The sequence below is a fragment of the Colletotrichum phormii genome, assembly GCF_030913505.1.
Source record: "Colletotrichum phormii strain CBS 102054 chromosome Unknown BDP81scaffold_8, whole genome shotgun sequence".
Classification (NCBI taxonomy): domain Eukaryota; kingdom Fungi; phylum Ascomycota; class Sordariomycetes; order Glomerellales; family Glomerellaceae; genus Colletotrichum; species Colletotrichum phormii.
The window spans coordinates 1,568,907-1,591,061 of NW_026851450.1; the positions used below are offsets into that span (position 1 = coordinate 1,568,907).

Here is a 22,155-nt window from a genome sequence, read left to right on the forward strand (position 1 = left end):
GCTTGCGTCGTAGTCAGTTGGTACAGTGACGACCAAGTATTAGTCGGAAAGAAAATCAAGTCTATGTTGAGAGGAAGAAGACGTAGTGTGAAAGAGGTGGAAGATCCTCTAAGTTGGGGGGAGGCAGGCCATACATGGCTGGTACTTAAGTCGACTATAGAACACAACGAAGTCGGCGAAAGGCCCCTAAGTAGGACATTGCTTCGGAAATACTGACTAGATACCAGTTGAGGGCAAATGGTCCGTTGTAAGAAGTCAATCGATAGGTTGGTATCCCACTTTTCGGTGTTATGAAACCACAAGGATAGGATCGGTGTCACCCAATGGATCGATCACAAGCCCTTTCGGAAAGGATTCCTATGCGGTATTTCAGTGGGAGCCTTGTCATGGCGAAGCACATCCAGGTAAATAGCTATTTGTATGTAACGATTGGCTTGTGAAAGTTTTCATTGGATCACGCATCCGAGCCAGCTGGTTGCAAAACGCAAGTAGCCCCCAGATTGGGAGTAGCTGGTTGGACATCGAGGGGTGAAAGCAGGCTATCTCTCGTCGCCAAGTTCCTGTACTTAGGAGTCAGGAATCGAAGTCTTCTACGTTAATTATCGTAGGGCTTTCATCCCAACCTGCCCCGCGCTTGTCCAACTATCCATGTGGGTGAGACGTCGTGTTTGGAAATACGCGGCGCGATGCATGACTGCCGACTTGCCTAGCCTGGAATTGACTTGCCTATCTGAAGTAAAATAGGCAAGTCGTGAGGTCTACTGCGGCTGAAAACTTACCTCTCCTGAACAAACGCCATACCTGATCGCGGGGTATTCTCTAAAAAGGCAACTTCCAATCTGGGACGTCTTGGATAGGAAAGTTGGGTCCGATTAACGCGATCAACGCGATCTTGGCATGCGGGGGACGTGTGAAACTAGAGATGGTGGACGCTGTCTCTGCCGTGACCCTTGATCTGGACCCATCAGAAGACGCTGGTTTCGTCTGACAGGGACAAATTGGTGACGAGATAGGCAACTTTTTGTTCCTCGGAAGATGTCCGCCTGCACTAGAGACGCTTGAAGAGCATGAGAATGACTATTCTGGTATTTCCAACGCTGGCACTCCGCGGGATACATATTTCGTGGCGTTTATGTTTGACAATGAAGTCAGCTGACTGTACCGGACATAATGACTATTTCAAAGCTCGCTATACAAGCCTGTTGTTGAGCTGGTCTGCTAGCCAAGGTAGCGTCGGAATCGAAACCTCAAGATCTTCACACCTCGGCGGACAAGCTCTCCAAGTCAACCGAGACACGACTCAATGATGTACGCAGTCATAGTTCCTTTGGCAGCTTTGCTGAGCCTCTTCTTCTACTTTATCGTCTACCCTTTAACGTGAATGATAAGCGAGTGAGACAGACAAGCGAGTGAGACACAAAACTGCGCCGATGATGCTTCAACACAAATGGAGACGTTTCTTCCACAACACATCATGGCATCCAGAAGTAATGAGTCAGGCATACAGCTGGCCCTTCAAGCTATCAGAATCAATCCAGAGCTTAGTGCACGGGCTGCAGCTACGATCTACTCGGTCAGCCATGCAACATTGAGTCGACGATTGAAGGGCTCTACATCTCGAAGCGACAGGATACCGAACTCGAGGAATCTTACTTTGCTAGAAGAGCAGACGTTAGTTGATCACATTCTCGATCTAGATGCCCGATCATTCCCTCCCCGGATCCGTGGTGTGGAAGAAATGGCTGATCGACTGCTTGCTGATCGCGACGCGCCTCCGGTTGGGAAGCGCTGGGCCTTAAACTTCGTCAAACGACAACCACAATTGCGGACGCGGTTTTTTCGGAGGTACGACTACAAGAGGGCCCAATGCGAGGATGCAGAGGCTATTCGCGGCTGGTTCGCTCTTGTGAAGAACACAATCGCGAAGTATGGTATCGATGAGTTTGATATCTACAACTTTGATGAGACTGGCTTTATGATGGGCCAGATTGCATCTGGCATGGTTGTCACAAGTACTGAAAGGCGTTCAAACACAAAAATGGCGCAGCCTGGTAATCGAGAATGGGTTACAGTGATTCAAGCCATCAACTCGCAAGGCTATAACGTCCCGCCGTACATCATCGTTGCAGGCCAATATCACCTCTCAACCTGGTATACAGAGTCAGGTTTCCCGGACGACTGGGTCATTGCGACGTCAGAAAACGGATGGACAACAAATGAAAGAGGCCTAGATTGGATCCAGCACTATGATCGTCATACGAAACCACGTTTGAGAGGCCAATATCGCCTCCTCGTCGTCGACGGGCACGAAAGTCACCACTCAACAGACTTTGAGCTATATTGCAAGGCAAACAAGATCGTTACACTTTGTATGCCGCCTCATTCGTCTCATCTACTCCAGCCCCTTGACGTTGGGTGCTTTGGTCCGCTAAAGACGGCGTATGGGCAACAAATTGAGGATAAGATGCGGCGGGGCGTAACCCACATCTCAAAGGAGGACTTCTTTCCTGCATATCGCAGCGCATTTAGTCAAGCGATGACTGAAAAAAACATCCAAGGGGGTTTTAGAGGAGCTGGGCTTGTTCCTCTGAGTGCAGAAAGCGTCCTATCAAAGCTGGATATCCGGCTACACACTCCAACGCCTCCAGCATCACTACCACAGACACCTCCGCCTTGGGTTTCAAGGACACCAAACAACCCAGTAGAGGCAAGCTCTCAATCCAACTTTATTAAGAGTCGGATCACTCGTCACCAAAGCAGCTCCCCAACCTCTATTTGCGAGGCTGTTGAACGACTTTCTAAAGGTACAAGAGGCATCATGCACCAAGTAGCCTTACTTAGATCTGAGGTACAGATTCTTAGAGACGAGAATAACCAACTCAGTCGACGACGGAGAACTAAGAAAACACGCCTACAACATGGAGGAAGTCTTACTGTAGCTGACGCAGCAGATATACAGTCACAGAAAGATGTGACTGCGCAGGTTCAGGAGGAAATGCGTCGTACTAGTGGTCGCAAACTGAGGGCCGAGATAGGTCAGCGACGGTGTGGCGTTTGTGGTCACCCGGGACACAATTCACGAACGTGCCAGTTTATTGAAGAGATGTCTGAAGATGAGGATTATGAGTAGTTTGAATTGAATTGATGCTGTTGATGTTGATATGGAAGCCAGTTTATCTCATCGGCGCAGTTTTGTGTCTCACTCACTTGTCTGTCTCACTCGCTTATCATTCACGTTAGTCGAGTACTTCCGAGACCCCAAGAGGCTGCGTCGATTCCCGGCCTTCAAGCCATTGGCTGGCGTGACCAACCTGGTTTTCATGCGCGAAGCTGCACTCGGCTTCCGATCCAAGACCCTCTACGAGAAACACAAGCAACATCCCGTGCTTCGAACTGGGCCCAACTCACTTTCGTACGGCACAGTTGATGCTATCAAGGACATCTACGGGCACGGAACGAAGTGCCCCAAGGGTGAATTCTACGAAACCTTAGCAGGAACCCACTTCCACCTGGCCGATGTCGTCGATAAGGCCGATCACGCTAGAAAGCGTAAGGTTCTGTCGGCGGCGTATGCGTTGAAGAACCTCAAGAACTGGGAACACAAAGTCGCTGATAAGGCCGAACGCTTTATTGTCGGTTGCGACAAGGCCTGCACTCAGCCCCTGAAGGAGGTTCTCCGTCCAGACCCGGCTGACATTGCTTTCGATTACAGAGCGTGGGCTAACTATTTCAGTCTCGATGCCATTGCCGACATCGGTCTATCTGAGAAACTTGGATTCCTAGACCAGGGTCACGATCTTGTGCGCGCCGAGCGCATGGATGGATCCATTCACGAGGTGAACTACAGAGCCTGTCTGCATTCGACCGCCATCGCCCAATCGATCACCGTTTGGGCGGGTGATTGGTATAAGTTCAACCAGCGGCTAACGTCTTTGATCTCGCCAACCTTTCGTCGATGGTGGAACCTGAACAAGGGATGGGATGGTATCGTCTATCACCGTGCAACCCAGCGACTCAAACGCTACCAGGCCGGGAAGAAGCTGGAAGATTTCTTCCAGGCTTTGATGGAAGACAAGAACGGGACTCCCAATGGGCTTGACTGGGGCGAAATTGTCGCGGAGGTGTCCATCATGATGAATGCCGGCTCAGACACGACGGCTATTGCCATGAACAACGTCATGTACTGGTTGCTGAAGAATCCTCGGTGCATGGAAAAGTTGCGCGAGGAAATCGATGCTGTTATGGAGCCCGAGGAAGTAGTGGCACCGCACGATAAGATCAAGCACTTGCCGTACCTGCGAGCGTGTTTTGACGAGTCACTCCGGATCGTGCCGCCAACGACATTTGGTCTTCCGCGAAGAACTCCCCCTGAGGGAGCCTGCGTCCTCGGAGACTTCATTCCTGGTGGTAGGACGGTTTCCATTTCGGCGTACATCGTCCACAGGGATCCCAAGATCTTTCCGGAGCCCGAGTCATACGTCCCGGAGCGCTGGCTCGGTGACAAGGGCAAAGAACTGCAACCATACTTTGTCAGCTTCAGCGCCGGTGCGCGAGGATGCATCGGACGGAACATCAGTTACCTTGAGCAAACGGTTCTGTTGGCGAGTGTCTTGCACAGATACAACTTTGCCTTGCCCTTCCCAGAGTGGGAACCGGAGAGACGGGAGGCTATGAACCTCATGCCGAGCCCGATGCCTTTGAAGGTTTGGCGCAGGGAGTTAAAGCAAGAAGAATGAGACAAGAGACATGGCCGAGAACGTTCAGTCACCGATAAAGATAGGTCACGTCTGACAGGCAATGCGAGGATCTGATAGCTAATGTCAAAACAATTGAATCATGACCCCTTGAGCCAAGGGAGTAAGTGAGACGAATGCAAAGGTTCAACGAGTACGAATCACTATTAAAATAGGTTTACACAGAACACTACAGGTCGCGTTGCTCACTGGGTTTAGGGCTAATCCGCCGTTCCAGCTCGCGCGCGCGCGTTCAACATGGATGCAATAGGCATCCCAGGGGGCGATGGGGAATCCTCCCAACCCCAAGCTTCTCTGATCTGAGACTGTCTGCTTGCCGTTAGCGCCATGTTGCAGCGACTACATGTAAGGGACAGGGTCTACTGACGCCGCAAGGGTCGGCCACCCCAGCCGCCTGTCAGTCTTGACGAGGATCCTGTACAACTCCTCTTGTTCTTTTCGGTCTGTAAAACGATCGCCCGCCATAGTGATTGCTATGCATGCGTTCCTGTAGCGTCGCGACGGTCAGATGGTGATCAAAGCAAGCGAAAATTCCTGCAGACAAGCACTTACACATATGCTGGAGGTGTTCTTTCGTTCGCCTATCAACGTGGCACCACGCCGTTAGCAGATAAGTTCACCAAGGTCTATGGTGTTTATGAACAGCAAACTTACCACTGCAAGGCCGCATATCACCCGAACAGTCTGCTTGAGTTCTTCCTCCATTGCGCGGAAAGCCGTACCAAGCCTCGCAACCTTGGGGCTGTGGGCAATCAAAAGCATCCGAGCCAGATGATAGTGCTGGAGACCAGTAACAGCGGCGTCGGTGATGTACTGTTCTTCAAGCAAAAAACCAGATTCTGGATTTGCCCACATCGCGTCGAAGTACCATGGTTTCTCTTTCCACCAGACATCGAGATCCTCTTTCAATTGCGCGTAGCTTCTTACATAGTTGTCTTCCTGACCGTAACAGTAGCTAAGACACATTGCACAGATGCTTACGGCCTTATTGGCATAGTAGCAATCCACGGCATTCTCGTCGCTATTACCGCGTTCCTGTATCCGCTGGATGCTTGGGAAGAAGTTATGATGGACCGGACGGGTATGGACAAATGCCATGCATATCTCTTGTCTCAGGGCAAGCCAGAAGGCAGACAGCCGCAGAGTACTAAAGTCGGCGGCGTTTTCCTGTGCGGCGAGCAGAATCTTGGTACCCATCAGATGGGATTCGAGGGTCATTGAACCAATATCGACTTCTTCCGTGAAACGCAGAATTACCACAGCAGCCAGGAGGTTGTCGTCCACAACCGCCGTCGAAGACGAGAGTGCCGGGATCAACGATTGAAGGCAAATTTGATGGTATCGGTCGGCAATAACTCCATCGACACCAATCGTTCGGCTTAAGCGTTTCGCGGAGGCCGAAAACATCGCGTTCAGTAGCGTTGGGCAGTACACTGCTCTCTTCGGCACGACCTTGGCAAAGTGTCTATCGCTGTCGCACATGTCGAAAAGAGGGGCAAGATTGTCCACGAAATATCTGTAGAGAAAGGCTTCCTGACGGTCTTGAAGGGGCCACAAGGGGTTTTCGACGTAGGTTCGATCATGATCGGCAGATTGGTCCTCGAGTTGGGGATCTATCGCTTCAAAGATGTGATGAATATTAGGGAAGTCGAGTGTCAGGTCTTCACCGAGGTGAAGAAGATCCCATTGTATGGAGGATCCGGTATGACCGCTTGATGCAGATGCTTCGTCGTGGCCATGGGCATCTTTGGATGGATGTCGAACGGTATCTGTTATTGTAGCGTTCGTGTTGAGTCTTGGTCGTAAGCGTCTCGGGTGCTTCCTGGTACTGTCTCGGCTGGAGAGGTCGTCATCTGAGGCTTGCGACTTTACTGCAGAGGTTCGAGAATGTGACATCAACTCTGGGACTGGAGAAGAAGCGGCAGATAGTAGCGCAAGATAATCCTGTGGACTATCAGGTCTACGCGGAGTCCCTAGATAGATGTTTGCGCTGCCGTCGTCGACGCCTGGCTCCCTCGTGACAGCAGCGTGGATGTTGACCACATCTTCAGTCTCGTCGACAAAGCTGAAAGATCGGTTCGTGGTTCGCACCCAAGTTTGCCTTTTGGAGAAGCTGTACTCGCTCTTGGCAGCCCCAGTTCCTCTCTCTGACTGAACACTTGTCGCAGAAGCAGGGTTTGAGTTAGCTGGAGGGGTTCGACCGAGGCGCGATTACTGAACTTGTGTCCACGTACCTAGGGTTCAACGTGTGTCTGAAGCGTACACTATATCCGCGGGTACACTCGACTCCAGATCTTTGACAATTAGAACACGTTGATCGACTTGAATCACCTGCTCCTCGTCAGCGGCAAGCAAGGATGGCAATCAAGGCAATATTCGCCGAGTTTGAGATACTGGGACCCGAGGCCATCAGCCACGAATAGACTCCCGGTGGGATGATACGGACACCGGTGGGAGGTAAAGCAGCCGCAAAAGGAACAAAGGGGTTGCTTACATTTCAGATGCCTATCGCGTAGAACCAATCAAGTTGTCAGAATAGGCGTTCATGATAGCTCAGAAAGACCGTGTTTGGGAGGCATGGGGGAGCAATCGCGGGCCACGGGCCTTGTCAGGTCCATCTCGCCGGAATATGCGTCCCGCCGCGTCATAACTCACCTTAATCTGCAGATCTACAACATGCATGTCAACAAAACAGCTCTCAGCGGCGTAACGAGCCGCGGATGGCTCCATCGGGTGATCCTACGCCACGCAACATGGACATTCTCGCCGGCCCTAAGAAAGACGAGGGGACGGGGTTGAGAGAGATGGTAGGGTTGGAAAGAATACTTACGTTACACGGATTCGTCCGGGTCTGTACTCGGTTCATGTTCTGGACCCGCCGGGTGCTGGATGTGTCCAGCATCCAGTATGTGCGCTGAGACGTGTGGTTCCCGCGTAGACACTGGCATGCAAGAAAAACAGCCTGAGGGCAGAGATTTCCTGGGCGTTGATTTGATGGTTAATAGGGGGGGGGGGGGGGGGGGGGGGAGAGACTCAAAGCGATATTGTGTGAGAGTGATGGTTTGGTGGCGGGGGAGCTCGGGGTTGGAGACTCGTAGGATAACTGACGAGTACTGCTACAACAGCTTCTTTCCAGGCTAGCAACTTGCAAAAATGGCTTACTGACATTGGATTTAGGTAACCCTGCCGAAGCGGGAAAGTCGTTGGGTTTTGGCGGTAGGCGGAAGACATGGGAGATGATGGAGTGGATGAAAGCAGGTCAAATAGGAAACACGAGGGAAATAAGACTGACTTGCCTATTTGAAACTGGATAGGCAACTTTCCCCCGCACCCACCATGCATACACCGCTAAAACTCCACCAGCGCCAGTACGGCACCAGGACTAGACTAATTCACCCTCGTGGTGATGAGATGGAGAGTTCTACACGTACCCCAGGGCTGGCTTGAATTTCCGGATGGAACCCCGGCTGGGACATGAGTCCCGCGGAATACTATCTTGCTCATGGTACGAATGCGTGAATCCGGGGAAAATCCGGGGGAAGCTTCGTTGACTGGGCTCGTCTAGACTTCGGCAAGGCTTGGCGCCTCTACCAACATGGATACTAGTTCTCGGTATTTGCTATCTTGTCATTGGCTCACACAGCATCATGCCTTTCCATCTTCCCGGAGGTCAGCCAACCTGCGCAGATTAGGGTGTCATTGAAGATAACTCACGCAGAGCTTGCTACTTGACTACCAGCTAATTGGGCCTTCAGCGAAGTCTAGCAAGGCGCTACTCATGAACCAACACCTTGACCGGGGCCATCCCGTCGCTCCACTGCTTTCAGCTCATCACTCCGACTGTTGATATAAAGACCTCACTCTACCCCAGGTCTTCCCCAGATTATCACGAACAGCACTCCACTGAGCATTGCCCCTCGAGCCAAATGGGAACTTCCGCCTTCTCTCAGCTCATCTTGTCATCTTCATTATCAAGACTCTACTTAGCTCGTTACTCGCACTCCAAGACTCCCACTATGGAGACCAAAGACTTCAAGGAAATGACCCAGCATAAGGAGACCGTAGCCGACGGCTCCTCTGAGATTCAAGTCGGCCTCGATGGGCTTGATTCTATTGAACAGACTCGAACGGGCAAGTTCTCGTGGCTGGTCTCCATCACGGCGGCTATTGGCGGCATGTTGTTCGGCTACGATACAGGCATCATATCGGCCGTGTTAGTTTACATCGACAACGACCTCGGACACACCCTCTCCTCGTCCGAGAAGGAACTCATCACGTCAATCACATCCGGTGGTGCCTTCATCGGTGCCATCTTCGCCGGAGCCACAGCGGACCGCTTCGGACGCAAGATTGCCATCTACGTCGGCAGCTTCTTATTCACTGCCGGTGCCGTCATTCAAGCTGCCGCTAACTCACTGGCTCTGATGACTGTCGGTCGTCTTGTTGTTGGATCTGGCGTCGGCTCCGCAGCCATGATCATTCCACTGTATATTTCACTAGCAGATGATGGCAAGATTGGTCACGACCTTTGCTGACATGGAAACCAGGTACATTGCCGAGCTCTCCCCAGCCAAGTACCGCGGCCGTATGATTGGCCTTGACAACATGTGCATCACGGGCGGCCAACTAGTCAGCTATGGCGTCGGGGCTGGCTTCGCGCATGTACACGGCGGGTGGCGTTACATGGTCGGCGGCGGCGCGATCCCAGTCATCATCCTAGCCTGCATGCTGCCCTTCTGCCCAGAGTCGCTAAGACAGCTAATCTATCACGGCAAGGAACAGGAGGCCGAGAAGGTTATTCGAAAGATTTTCCCCAATGGAACCGACGAGCAAGTCCGGATGAAAGTCCGTCACATCACCCTCCACGTCGAGGAGGCCAAGAATATGAACGCCGGGAAGTCGCAATGGTGGGTGCTTAAGCAGCTCTACGTTTTTCCGTCGAACCTCCGCGCCCTGATTGCGGCGTGTGGACTCATGGCCATTTCTCAATTGAGTGGCTTCAACAGTTTGATGTTTTACTCCGGGACCTTATTCAAGCTCGTTGGTTTCAACAATCCCGTGGGAGTCGGAACCTGTATCAGCATATAGAGTAGCTCATGGAAATCGGGATCTCAACTGTGGTCTAATCAACTATGGAAAAGGGGAAAAGGGAAGCCCTCGAGGGAGCCCCTTTTGTATGCCCCTACCCCTGTCTACCTACCCCTTATCTCTACCCCCGAGATACCCACTGCTATACCTCTTTCGTGACAGAACCATTATTGCCGGGACCAACTTTTTCTTTACGCTTGTCAACCTGTTACTCGTAGACCGAGTCGGTCGTCGCAGAATTCTACTATGCACGGTACAGTTCATGGGTCTATTCCTGATTGTAGCCGCGGTCGCCTTCAAATAGATCCCAATCAACCACGATCTATCTCTTGGAGAGGGTGCGACTGTTGGACCGCCAGCCATCATCGTTCTTGTGAGCATGGTGTTCTTTGTCGGATTCTATTCCTCGGGTATCGGCAACACTGCTTGGCTGAGCAGCGAGTTCTTCCCAATGGAGGTGCGCGCCATGGGCACCATGATGCTGACGATGAGCTGCTGGGGTTCTAATATCATTGTCGCCTCCACCTTCCTGACACAGATGGAAAACACCACACTCTCTGGCGCGTTTGGATTTTACGCGGCCATCTGTGTGCTCGGGTGGTTCGCCATCTATTTCTGCTACCCGGAGGTCAAGAACATGACGCTCGAGGATATTCGCGAGGTATTCAGTCACGGGTTTGGAGTCAAACGTGCGAGGGAGATCCAAAAGCAGATGAAGGCTGGTCGAAAGATGGAATCGGTTTCGGAGGAGAACGTCAAGGTGTAGATAGAGCTGTGAGAGTTCGGGGCCCGTGTCTGCAGAAGGTCGAAGCGCTAGTTGCACTTGGAGCAACCACGTTTTGGGATCGTTTAGACGGTAACGTGGTGAGTCCGAAGGTCTGTGGTCTGTGGTCTGTAATCATGTAGAGCCCGAAAGCTTAAAGTTAAATGGCGGATAGAAAGATTAAATGCTAGCCATCCACTTACCGCCAGGTAAAGTCAATCTGTTTCCGCAGCTTTTACAGTTTCTTTCCGCAACTCTTATCTCATTGGCCAAGTCGATGGATCAAAGTAAGGTAGAATCAACGAATATTTCCGCGACAGAGTCGTCACCAACGGTATCCTGAAGTCGAGACTGTTTTTGAAGAACGAAGGAGGGAGTAAAGCAAGCTGGGAAAGCCCAACAACCAACTATCAAATGCCGGGCAGGCTATGATGAGGGACCTTTGGTCGGGTACTTGGTTGTAGGAATCACCGTATCACCCTTGGCGGCCTGTCCATCCATTATCTACCTTGGTCTCATCAAAGACCCAAAGCCTGTACTATCATTTTACGGGCAATCGGGCTGGGTGATCCATGAGTACGAGATCTATACTGTTCCGGCCTATCTTTAGCGGCATTGTCACCCCTAGTGTCCGCCGCCGGCACGTGTTTGGGTGCTGGGCAGGGGTCGCCCTCTTTGCTACAGGCGGAAGCTACCCAGAGTAGAAGACTTACCTTTCCGAGTGTTTACGAATAATTATACGAAAAATCCCTAAGCAAGTAAGTCAAGCCGACGCTGACACCATGCTGCACGAATTTGAGGTAGTTTAACGCGTCCCTGCCCTTCCGCTTCGTCGGTGGCATAGAAGAGCAGTTAGGACACTGAAGATTTTCAGATGATCTTGTAGTTTCCCAGAGTCTACTTTAAGGTGCGTCCAAGACCTCTGAAACTTTTCTTTGCGTTATCTGCAGGCTTACACTGAAGTAAATTCGGGATTCGAAATCGACATTTCTGCCGGGTCATCTGCTCAGGGCGTTGCTCAAGCGGACTGCTCAAACGTTTGCTAAGGAAAGGCGGCATGGCCTCCGTGGGAGCGCCGCATAAATGCTACAAATTTACTGCACTGTGTGATGAACATCGGCGCTCGACCGCCGTGTGGGTCTTGCGGCGCAACTCATGGGGCAACACTCGGTGAAGGTGGCTCGGCGCCTCGGTGAGGGTTTTTTTATCGGAGTATGGACACCGACGATAAGAAGATGGCCCCACCTGCCGAACCCAAAAATTTGACCCTGCAAAGACGGCATGGGGAACTTTTTCCAGCCAAAGTCGAGTACCAGAACCACCACCCTCCATCAACACCAATTGACTACAACACATAATCCACAACCATGGCCGGAACAGCTACAAAGAAGCGGACAAACGATGGCCGCCTTGCGCCCCCAACCAAGAAGCAAAAGCGACAAGAAAAGAAGCAAGCCGAGCCCGCCTCCGACAACGAAGAACAAGAATTCGACGCGGTAAACCTCCTCGATTCTGACGATGATATTCACAACGCGGCCGTCGACGATGGCGCTGCCTCGGAAGACGACTCAGCGAGCTCAGGCGATGATAAGCGCCCAGCACCGAAGCAGAAGACAAAACCCGCCCCCAAGCCCAAGAAGAGCAGAGACGCGCCCGTGGGCACCGACTCGGATTCCGATTCAGAAGAAGATGAAAGCGACGACGGCGGCAACCCCAATTTCATCAAGTCCAAACGCAATGACCCATCCGCCTTCTCAACATCCATGTCGAAAATTCTGTCCACCAAGCTTTCCAACGCGAAACGAGCAGACCCCGTCCTCGCCCGCAGTGCAGAGGCCCACCAGTCCGCCCAGGCGGCCGTCGACCAGGCGCTCGAGTCCAAGGCGCGCAAGCAAATGAGGGCACAGAAGAAGGAGGCATTGGAAAAGGGCCGCGTGCGCAACGTGCTGGTCGCACCGGAGACGGAAGAGACGTCAACGGGAGAGATGATTGAGACGGAGCGGAGGCTGCGCAAGGTCGCGCAGAGGGGTGTTGTCAAGCTTTTCAACGCCGTGAGAGCGGCGCAAGTCAAGGCCGCCGAGGCAGAGAAGAAGGCACGCAAGGACGGCGTCGTGGGTGTCGTGCGGAGGGAGGAGAAGATCAACGAGATGAGTAAGAAGGGATTCTTGGACCTGATCGCGTCCGGAGGAGGAGGTCTGAAGAAGGGCGGATTGGAGGAGGCTTAATTCAGAATGGATACCAATGGATACCAATGCCTTTGCACAGGCCGGGCTGTTTTACCACCCATCGTTCACCAGATTTGCCAAGGTTATAATAATCTTAAGAGGAGTGATGTTAATCCCTCCCACCATCCTTTAATACCCGCCAATATCTAGCATAAGCCGAGCCGAGCCGATGTATCCCATCCGTGATGCCGCGCTTGATTGATGAACACCTCACCTATTTTTCTCCCCGGTAGACCTTTTCCCTTCTGTTTCTGACACGATGTATGTATGATATAGTACAAATGATTAAATAATTGTGTGGTATGCCGCTTCCAACGCCGCAATGCTGAAAGAGTGTGTGCCTGCTATTTGAAGTCGCTGGCCTGGAGGTTCCGTGTCATCGAGGGCAGCTTGATCTTGAGGCCGTCCAGCTCCTTTGTCATCGTTATCTGGCAGCCCAATCGACTTGTCTCGGTCAAGCCAAACGCCAGGTCAAGCATGTCGTTCTCGTCATCTTCGGGCTCGGGCATCTTCTCGTAGTATTCCTCTTCGGCGACGATGACGTGGCATGTTGAGCAGGCGCAAGAGCCTCCGCAAGCACCTGGGGATGTGTGGTCAGCATATTTTATGTCCCGGGGTTGCCACCAAGAATCTTGTTACATACCCTCCATCTCCAAGTCGTTATCTTGCGCAACGTCAAGAAGGTTATCCCCTTCGCTTACAGCGATCTTGAACTCGTCTCCGTCCTTATCGACGAATGTCACCCACAGCCTGTGGAATATCATCAGTATAAGCCTCGGTAGACTGCGGTGGACGGTCTCACTCTTCGCCCGCCTTCGGAGGGGTGATGTGGCCATGCGCCTGGACAGCCGAAGCCGAGAAAGGACGCGCCGAAGGCCACTGAAGCTGTCTGGAGGGAAGCCGTGTCGGCCTCTTGGATACAATCTGGCTGTGGATGCTTCGGGTCTGTCGTTGCACCGGGCGGGCCTGTCGGCATGCGCTGGCAGCCACCCTGCAGAGGCTTGTGCTGAGTCTGGTTGAAGACATGGTTGTTGGGTATGAGTCCGTTCTCGGCTTCACAGCCGGGATTCTAAATTTCTTCTCGGTGTAAGGGAAGTCAATGGGAGGCGCGCCGCAAGCTCGAGGGCACGGTGGAAGGAGAAGAAGCAACAACGAGGGGCTATGAGGCAATTGTACACAAGCGACACCACGGTCCAGCAGTCAGTTGAGTTGTTTAGCTTGCTCGGTTCGTGGGTGGTGGGTGCCCGCAAGCAAGGACAAAAAGTTGTTGGAAAGCTTCGATAAATGCGCAAGGGAACTGTGGAGAAGCATTGGATTCAGGGAAAATTCTATAGGCTCGGACGCCTGCAGGAGCTCCGATAAGGCCCACACCCCTCGGGCTTATCGGCCGGCGATTCGCAATGTTCCGTCTCCGGAGATCTCTGGCCCGCTGGAGCGGAGGTACGTATCTAGATGCTGCCGTCACCGCTCACTGCTCAGAGCCCTCCAGCTGGACGGGGCGGATCCCATTGGCCGACGGTTCACCAGCGGAGTCTTTCAGCTGTTACCAAGCACCAAAAATGGAAGCACCAGGGAAGGCGCGTCCACTGAGCTGTCCACTGTCGTTTGTGCTGGCCCCGCTAGCCTTTATCTCCGAGGTGATTTCCATTTCATCATGCAAAATTGGTAGCAAAAGTGGAAAGCTCCCGAAATCATGCATCACGAGAGTTGAGCCATAAACAAACGCCAAACGAGACCATGGCTACTCAACGAGACGGGGTGAATCCCCTCAGACCATACTACAAGCCGCCGACCATAGGAGAGCCTCCCGACCCGACATCTGCCTCGTCTGCCCCGAACCCTTTTGCCCGCCATGGAGCCAATGCTACGAGCGAACGGTACGCGTCCAAGGCACGCGACATGTTTTCCGACATCGACTACAAGGACTACATCAGCGAACCGTCTCCTTCTGTCGTTCAGACTGTCAAGGACCTCGTCGACGAGCTGCTATGGAAGTACACCTCCGTTCTGATGGCCCAGCCTTTCGAGGTTGCAAAGACGGTTTTGCAGGTCCGGAGCCATGATGACGTGACTTTGGCGGCAATACCGACACCTGTGGCCACGCCCGTCTCCGAGAGAAGGCGTTCCGGCTATGGAAATACGGCATACGACGAAGCTGATTCGGACTCGGATCTTGACGAGCCTGCCTACTTCACCTCGAACGTCCCGAGCACGCCGACCCCGTCCTATTCCAGGGACCATCGGGGCCGTCAGTCTCCCTCCTCCTCCACACCTCCACAGACGCCGGCAGCGAAGCAGCAGTCTGTGCCGGCTCACCAGATTACAATCCGTCGATCCGACTCGTTGATGGAAGTTATTGGTCAACTGTGGCAAAAGGAGGGAGCTTGGGGTGTGTGGAAGGGATCGAATGCAACGTTCCTATACTCTGTGCTTTCTTCACTGTTGGAAAACTGGTCCAGAAGTGCTCTGAGTGCATTGTTCAATGTACCAGATCTCGGCGTCAAGGAAGATATTGATCGGCTGATTGATATTGCCTCGCCCTATCCGTGGGCCTCCCTGTGCGTTGCCGCTGCTGCGGCCGTTGCAACGGGTTTCATTCTCGCACCTCTGGACCTGGTGCGCACAAGGTATGTCACTGGCTGTCTCATGTTTACTCGGGTTCCAACCAAGGCAGTGCTAACTCCGGGGACAGACTGCTTGTCACACCAATTTCAAAGAGGTCAAGGAGAACACTTCCGACCCTGCGAGCTCTCCCATCCTACGTCTGCCCCTCTTCGCTCGCCATCCCCACGATCTTCCATTCGCTGATCCACCCCATCCTCACCCTGTCGACACCACTTGTTCTACGGACCAGGTTCCTTATCGACAGCCGCGTCTCTCCGACCACATTCTCAGTCGCCAAGTTCTGCGCTTCTTCGGTAGCACTGTTCGTCAAGCTTCCTCTCGAGACCGTCCTCCGGCGCGGCCAAGTCGCCGTCCTCTCCACTCCCGCACATGTCCGGGCCCTATCAGGCAAGGACCAGAAGCTCGAGACTATTGTCCCGGCTGGGCGTTATAACGGTGTCCTCGGCACCATGCTTTACATCATGAATGAGGAAGGCACCCGGGCGATCACCACCGCGCCCGCACCGGTGAAGGAAGTCAGGGGCGGCAAGCCCAAGGTTGCAGAAACGGTCTATCGCAAGGGTCAAGGACTCGACGGCCTATGGCGCGGCTGGAAGGTCTCCTGGTGGGGCCTGGTCGGACTTTGGACCGCTGGGGTCATCGGGAACAGTGCCGAGGGTGAATTCTAGAAGAGGGATTTTCAAGCGAGCTGTCCAATGGCCGATATGCAACACCTTCAACCAACGGCCGAATGCAAAGTGCGAGTGCGAACAACAAAACAACCAACTGTAATTCTGCTGTACTAGAAGTGTACTTGGGCTGCGGGATTCTTGGCGTTATGGGGACAAATTTTCGAACTTCTGAACAACTCTCTCCTCTACGACCATGATGAGATACGGTATGATATCCTCCTCCTTTCGAATTTTGATTGCACCAAAGCGAAGCAAAGGAAAAACAACCATCGAAACGCTGTACTCTCTGTACCTTTTTTCCGTCCTGCTGGAATTCAAACTCTATAGTCTCAGGGGCCACTGAGCCATTACTCCTAATAGAACATTCTGCGTTAAAATTAGTCCTTTCCGTCACACTCTCTCATTTAGCCCAATTTATGTGCGAATCCCAAGGTTGTGTTACCCCTCCGTCAGATTTAAATACGTCCGTATCTGTGGGATTTCGCTAGAACTTTCTTCGTACGACGCCAGAAACTGGTTCGAGGAGGACGCCAACACATTTACCCACCAAGCCGTGCAGGGTGCCTGCATGGAGAATGCAGCTGTCAGTAGCACCAAGGGGCTCATCGTGGCAGGTCACCTGCGGATTTTGGGCATCTATCTCTCCTCCAGGAACGCCAATGAGTCAATGACAGCCTGGTAGGATGTTTCCGCACCTGTGAGCGAGGCAGGATCCGCGAAGCCTCTCCTTGACTATTAGCCACCGGATGCTCGAGTGCCCGTCTGCAAGATTGGCGCCACAGCTCCTCAAGAGCTGTCCACATGCCATTCATGCACACTGCAAGCCTTTTCCCTCAGGATCCGAGTGGACATGGACCCTAGGCAGACAAGGGCCGGTATCGTGGGTTCTCGTCCGATGGCAGCATGTCATCGTACTTGGATTATCGTGTTGGTTCGTTGCAAAAGGGGGTCGGCCTGCCTGGTCTTTCACATGGAGAGGCGCCCAAAAGGGGGACGACGTCCGATGGATGAGACAAAAACTTCAAAAGGGGACCAGCGCGGCCTGTCCTTTCGTAAACGGTCCTGTTGTAATGCAATCACCTTACACATCACATCTCAACTCGTTCTTCATCGCTTCCTCACGTATTTCGAACTACTCAATATCCCCCATTCTACCTTCAACCAAGATCATGGCACGCACTTCAATCTTCCGCGTTAGCTCTGCCTTGAACGCTATACTCCTCGCCTGCATCATCCTCAAGCATGTTGCGTTGGGCGTTACCCGTTCTGCATTGCGCAATGCTTGCATGGTCGTTCTCATGCCCTTCATGTTCTTCCACATCGCCATCATCGAAGGCTGAGACATCGGTCTTGGTAGGAAGCCCAAGATTCAAGACGGAGATGACAACATGGAAAGCCTGCCACCGCTGTCTTTCCTTGGAAAACGGACATACATACATCAGCAATTTGCCCTCGGCTACATCGTATCACACCAAATTACCCACTCAGAAGGCAACAAGGCATACTTCAACTGCATGTCAACAACAGGGCAGCTTCAAGAGCGACAATGCCACTAGCCTTCCGGCCCGTAACGCTCCCGCGTGTCAACTTGCCAAGCATGCCACGGTCCATCCACATGGCATCGCTGCACCCCAGACGCGGGCCACCGCCAGTTTCGAGCTCCCGTCTTGGTACAAAAGCATTGGATGGGAAAGCGAGAGTCCGTTCTCGGAGGCCATCTATACTTGGGCGTCTGTTTTGCCCGGCTTTCAACCCGGAGGAGGCGTTTACGTTGACGAGGCATCCGCTAAGCATGGCTGGACCGTTCTTAGACGAAAGCGTTTGTTTTGCAGCAATCTAAACCTAAGATGGAGAGGAGGAACCTGAACTTTTCGCAATCACCGAGCCTGTGGCATTGGATGTTTCTTGCTTTGGATAATAGACAACGTTTTACATACACAATCACGCAAGATGTTTTGCCAAGTCTACATGTCCTTCTTCAGCCAGCTTGCTCTCCCGTTTAGGATGGGACCAATCACAAAGTCGATGAGTGATTCAGGCGGCATCTCAATCCGGCCCTCGGTACCGGCTCGAGTGAGGAGAGACACACTCTCTCTGAGCCCTGCACCATGCACAACATCGGGCCTGGCCGAGTGGTGCGCCCATGGACCAATGAGACTACAAGTAGGCGTAGAGTGACAGGTCAGGAGCCTTGTCATTCCAAGGGGCGCTCCCCAGACTGCTGTCGCCCTTCACAGATCAACATCCTCACGTGGTTCTCACACGCTGGTAGTCAGCCGCGTTCTTATGTCTTCCTGTTTGAGGCATGATTCTGAGGTTCCGACTCCTGATTCCTCTTGTGTCTGGAATGGAGCCTGGAAACATCTCCACCATGATCTGACAGGCTTCAGGTGTGGCTTCGATTCCAGCAGCTAGAATGTCTCCGTGGGGAACATCAGCCTCCCGTGCCTCCCTCTGACTTGGTGAGGGATTTCGCCCAGGTATGCCGCCCTGCCAAGTTGGTCGTGTAAGGTAGTCCGAAGGAGTCCGCTGGACCGCGATTGGGCCACACACGCCGCCGATGAGCGACGTTGAGACAATTGGTAACATATCTTCACGCTATCCTGCTTGACAGCAGGCTAGACTGTTGGGGAAGTACGCTAGTCGGCAAGCATCGTTTCGTCGTGTCTTCACGGAACAGATTTAGCTGCCCCATGTGTCTCGAACGAGCTCTTTCAGGAACATTCACCCTGACCCAGACATTTGGAAAGCCAGTAGGTATCGTCAACTTTAGTCTTTCGTCCTAAGATCTGACTAACCAGAACCTAGGTCATAGTGGTCGGTTGCCTCTCATGGCTCGCCAATATCCAGTCGCGAATACGGGTTCTGGCGAAAGGGTTCCTGAAGACGCCCTCCCTTGCATCCCTAAATGCAGACTTTTCTGCGTCCAGCTCCCGCACATCTGACACTCGCTTCTGCAAAGTTCCGACGTCATTCCGAGGAGACTTTAACCATCGACCTCCTGCTTCGGCCGCGGCTCGATTCCGCAGTTGGTGACAGAAGCTCCCAGCCGTTTGCGATGGGCGGCTAAACTTTGATATATCTCTCCGATACCAATAGCATGTCACTTTCGGAAGGTTGAAAGAGAGGTGCCTACTTAGTTTCTCCACGTGGCGTGGGATTGGCTTTGACCTGCCCCTGCTTCCGGCAACATGTCGAAGATTTCGCCCTACTTCATAGCTTGGAGGAGAAGGCGATGATATTGCAGGCACCTTCAACGAGAAACCTAGAATCTGCGGCAAACTCTTGTCACGCGTTGAACTTTCAGCTAGCCAGGGAGACAACGGCCAGCCTCCCTCTCGCGAAATATAAGACCATGTGAGGGAACACCTGTGCTTGGAATGTTTGACTCACGCTATCCCTAGCTCACAAATGGTGATCTCACGCGAGCAAACTCACCGGGACTATCAAGTATAAAGCTTTCAGATCAACGCTTCCAGTAGCTTCGCCCCTGAAGGAGGGGATCATCACTCTTTCTACCTTCGTTTTCACACATTCGTTCTTTTCATTCGTTGCTCATCCCTTCCCTCTTCGGACGCTTTCTAGCCCCGACTCACATTCTTTTTATACAATGGGCAACCGTAAGAAAACCGGCCTTCTAGCCGTCTTGGCATCTGCTGCTTCGGTTACTGCTCACGGTCACGTCACCAACATCGTCGTCAACGGCGTCTCATATCGCAACTACATCCCCGTCCAGGACCCATACATAAACAACCCTCCCCTTGTGGCCGGCTGGACGATAGACCAGCGCGACAACGGCTTTGTCGCACCTGACGCGTACAATGCCCCGGATATCATCTGCCACAGACAAGCAGTGCCGGGCAAGGGCCGAATCACAGTTGCTGCCGGCGATACTGTGCAGCTACAATGGACGGAGTGGCCTGATAGTCACAAAGGCCCCGTCATGGACTTCCTGGCAAACTGCAACGGACCTTGCAACGCTGTCGACAAGACAGCACTCAAGTTCTTCAAGATTGACGGCGCTGGCCTGATTAACCCCCCGCAACAAACAAACCAGTGGGCGGCAACAGTGCTGATCAATAACGGCAATGCGTGGTCCGTCCGTATCCCGCCCAATGTTGCCCCAGGTCACTACGTCCTTCGCCACGATATCATTGCCCTCCACAGTGCCGGTCAGCAGAATGGAGCGCAGAGTTATCCCCAGTGCGTCAACCTGGAGATCACCGGCTCTGGGACGGATAACCCGGCTGGCACACCGGGAACCGCTCTCTATGGAGCCAACGACCCCGGCATCCTGTACAACATCTACCGGGACAACCTCAACGACTATGTCATTCCTGGTGGTGCCATCATCCCCGGCGGGGTTTCCATGCTCCCACAGTCGAGGATCCAGATCACTGCCTCGGGCAGCGCTACCCCTTACGGCACAACGATCCGTGCAAGTTCAACTATCACAGCCTCCGCCAGTGTCCCAACTTCGAGTTCTGTTGTTCCTAGCAGATCATCAAGTACAATCAGCTTCGGCAACTCGACTTCGGATACTGTCACTCTCATCACCACTTCCACTACTGCTGCGACAACAACAATCACACTTACTCGTACAAGTTCGACCTCGACCTCCAGCTCGAGCTCAAGCAGTAGCACCAGCACCAGCAACAACTCTCCAATCAGCACTACAAGAACAACGTCTCAGACGCCGTCACCCACGACCTTTCAGACCATGACCACGACGGCACCTCCCGCCGGAGGACCGATTCAGAACCTGTACGGCCAGTGCGGTGGCTCAAACTACGCCGGTCCGACCCGGTGCCCAGACTACGCGTCTTGCGCTACTGTCAACCCGTATTACGCGCAATGCACCCCGGGTCCTGTACCGGCGGGTGCTCAGTCTCTGTACGGACAGTGCGGCGGCATGAACTGGCCGGCTGAGAGCCCGACATCTTGTGTCCCTGGCGCTACTTGCAAGACGGCAAATCCGTACTACGCTCAGTGTACTCCGGTATGAGTTATATGAATTTTGGCTGTATCACTGGATGATACTGCGTGGTGGGGAATGGTGTAAGGTAGTTTAACGATGGAGCATCGGCGTTGCATGGAAACCTGGGCGGTGTTGATTCTTTCAGCTATTTTCTTCTTCATCAAGTACTTACTACTGGTATCTAGATAACCTCCTTTTCAAAGAATAAACCAATGAGCTATCACTCAGGTCTCACTCGCCTTTTACATTCTTTGCTTGGCTTTAGATGTGATTAATTCTCAATGCCTTCTGGACTACGTTACTTCCCTCACAGCTTTATGCTAATGCGAGTCTACAGAATATGTCTACAATCGAGATCTTCTTCAGAAGGTCTAGAGCAGTCTATAGAATGTCTTAGTCTCATCTTCAAACAGACTTAGGAGTCGAACTCCGTGAGTAATCGTAATATGTCAATTGAACGACCCGGAGAGGTGGCTAGCGGCCCCTAATACCTATTCTAGAGACCGATCGTCGATGAAGAGGTTGGCCATGTTCTAGGCCTTGCCGGCCTCTTTGCTTTATTAGATAATGTGACACGACAGCTAGTTACGGTCGTTGCCGCAAGTCTCAGATCGCATGTGTCACGGGCAACTGTGCCTACTTTCGCCACCTCATGAGATCTCCCTTTTTCTGCGCACGCCACAGTTGTAGATGGCCAGATCGTGAAGTCCCATATTCGACGGATACTATTATCCTGTAGTTGGGCATGAAGCGCTATATCATCGTTGTAAGGGCTTCCTCAATTTCATGGACAACCCTTGGACGGAGTAGTAGCCTATACCAACATTTATGACGGATTAGATCAGTGTCGTACAAAAACGAATCCGTAATTTCCGGCCAGCAATTACGCCTTATTTACCACAAACAGACAATAGAACTAGGTTTAACGCTGGCAAGGCGTTCGGTTTACCCAGCGTCATTGTCTGTGAAGCAGCAACGAATGTCTGTACTACCAATTGACCTAAGACCTACTATGTGACTGCAGTGTGAACATTGTGAAACTTCACATCGG

The 22,155-nt window shown here is 52.6% G+C and overlaps 9 protein-coding genes across 9 annotated transcripts; 6 read left to right on the plus strand and 3 right to left on the minus strand.

The window, feature by feature from the left end:
- Nucleotides 1–3,161: 3,161 nt before the first annotated feature.
- Nucleotides 3,162–4,736, plus strand: BDP81DRAFT_317652 (cytochrome P450; the record flags this gene model as incomplete). Its single annotated transcript, XM_060584278.1, has 1 exon — nt 3,162–4,736. The coding sequence occupies one exon, from the start codon at nt 3,162–3,164 to the stop codon at nt 4,734–4,736; it is 1,575 nt and encodes a 524-aa protein (XP_060446533.1).
- A 136-nt stretch (nt 4,737–4,872) lies between these two features.
- BDP81DRAFT_215394 (uncharacterized protein) lies at nt 4,873–6,842 on the minus strand. The gene is made up of 4 exons (XM_060582705.1): nt 5,409–6,842; nt 5,307–5,335; nt 5,122–5,241; nt 4,873–5,063 (listed from the first exon to the last, which is right to left on the minus strand). The coding sequence occupies exons 1-4, from the start codon at nt 6,648–6,650 to the stop codon at nt 4,955–4,957; spliced, it is 1,500 nt and encodes a 499-aa protein (XP_060446534.1). The 5' UTR covers nt 6,651–6,842; the 3' UTR covers nt 4,873–4,954.
- A 934-nt stretch (nt 6,843–7,776) lies between these two features.
- Nucleotides 7,777–8,001, minus strand: BDP81DRAFT_426182 (uncharacterized protein). The gene has a single exon (XM_060590274.1). It carries the CDS (start codon nt 7,983–7,985, stop codon nt 7,788–7,790), a length of 198 nt encoding a protein of 65 aa, XP_060446535.1. The 5' UTR covers nt 7,986–8,001; the 3' UTR covers nt 7,777–7,787.
- Nucleotides 8,002–8,770: 769 nt separating this feature from the next.
- BDP81DRAFT_393600 (uncharacterized protein) lies at nt 8,771–10,608 on the plus strand (the record flags this gene model as incomplete). Its single annotated transcript, XM_060587842.1, has 3 exons — nt 8,771–9,240; nt 9,302–9,828; nt 10,202–10,608. 3 exons carry the CDS (start codon nt 8,771–8,773, stop codon nt 10,606–10,608), a joined length of 1,404 nt encoding a protein of 467 aa, XP_060446536.1.
- A 1,311-nt stretch (nt 10,609–11,919) lies between these two features.
- Nucleotides 11,920–13,002, plus strand: BDP81DRAFT_215430 (Rrp15p-domain-containing protein). The gene has a single exon (XM_060582706.1). The coding sequence runs from the start codon at nt 11,973–11,975 to the stop codon at nt 12,828–12,830; it is 858 nt and encodes a 285-aa protein (XP_060446537.1). The 5' UTR covers nt 11,920–11,972; the 3' UTR covers nt 12,831–13,002.
- Nucleotides 13,003–13,174: 172 nt separating this feature from the next.
- On the minus strand, nt 13,175–13,856 carry BDP81DRAFT_393602 (2Fe-2S iron-sulfur cluster binding domain-containing protein; the record flags this gene model as incomplete). The annotated part of the gene is made up of 3 exons (XM_060587843.1): nt 13,175–13,410; nt 13,474–13,580; nt 13,633–13,856. 3 exons carry the CDS (start codon nt 13,854–13,856, stop codon nt 13,175–13,177), a joined length of 567 nt encoding a protein of 188 aa, XP_060446538.1.
- Nucleotides 13,857–14,567: 711 nt separating this feature from the next.
- BDP81DRAFT_318028 (mitochondrial carrier domain-containing protein) lies at nt 14,568–16,123 on the plus strand (the record flags this gene model as incomplete). The annotated part of the gene is made up of 2 exons (XM_060584316.1): nt 14,568–15,457; nt 15,523–16,123. 2 exons carry the CDS (start codon nt 14,568–14,570, stop codon nt 16,121–16,123), a joined length of 1,491 nt encoding a protein of 496 aa, XP_060446539.1.
- A 1,065-nt stretch (nt 16,124–17,188) lies between these two features.
- On the plus strand, nt 17,189–18,306 carry BDP81DRAFT_426188 (uncharacterized protein). The gene has a single exon (XM_060590275.1). The coding sequence runs from the start codon at nt 17,369–17,371 to the stop codon at nt 17,990–17,992; it is 624 nt and encodes a 207-aa protein (XP_060446540.1). The 5' UTR covers nt 17,189–17,368; the 3' UTR covers nt 17,993–18,306.
- Nucleotides 18,307–19,736: 1,430 nt separating this feature from the next.
- Nucleotides 19,737–21,131, plus strand: BDP81DRAFT_460529 (glycosyl hydrolase family 61-domain-containing protein; the record flags this gene model as incomplete). The annotated part of the gene is made up of 1 exon (XM_060593666.1): nt 19,737–21,131. One exon carries the CDS (start codon nt 19,737–19,739, stop codon nt 21,129–21,131), a length of 1,395 nt encoding a protein of 464 aa, XP_060446541.1.
- Between the last annotated feature and the right edge of the window lie 1,024 nt (nt 21,132–22,155).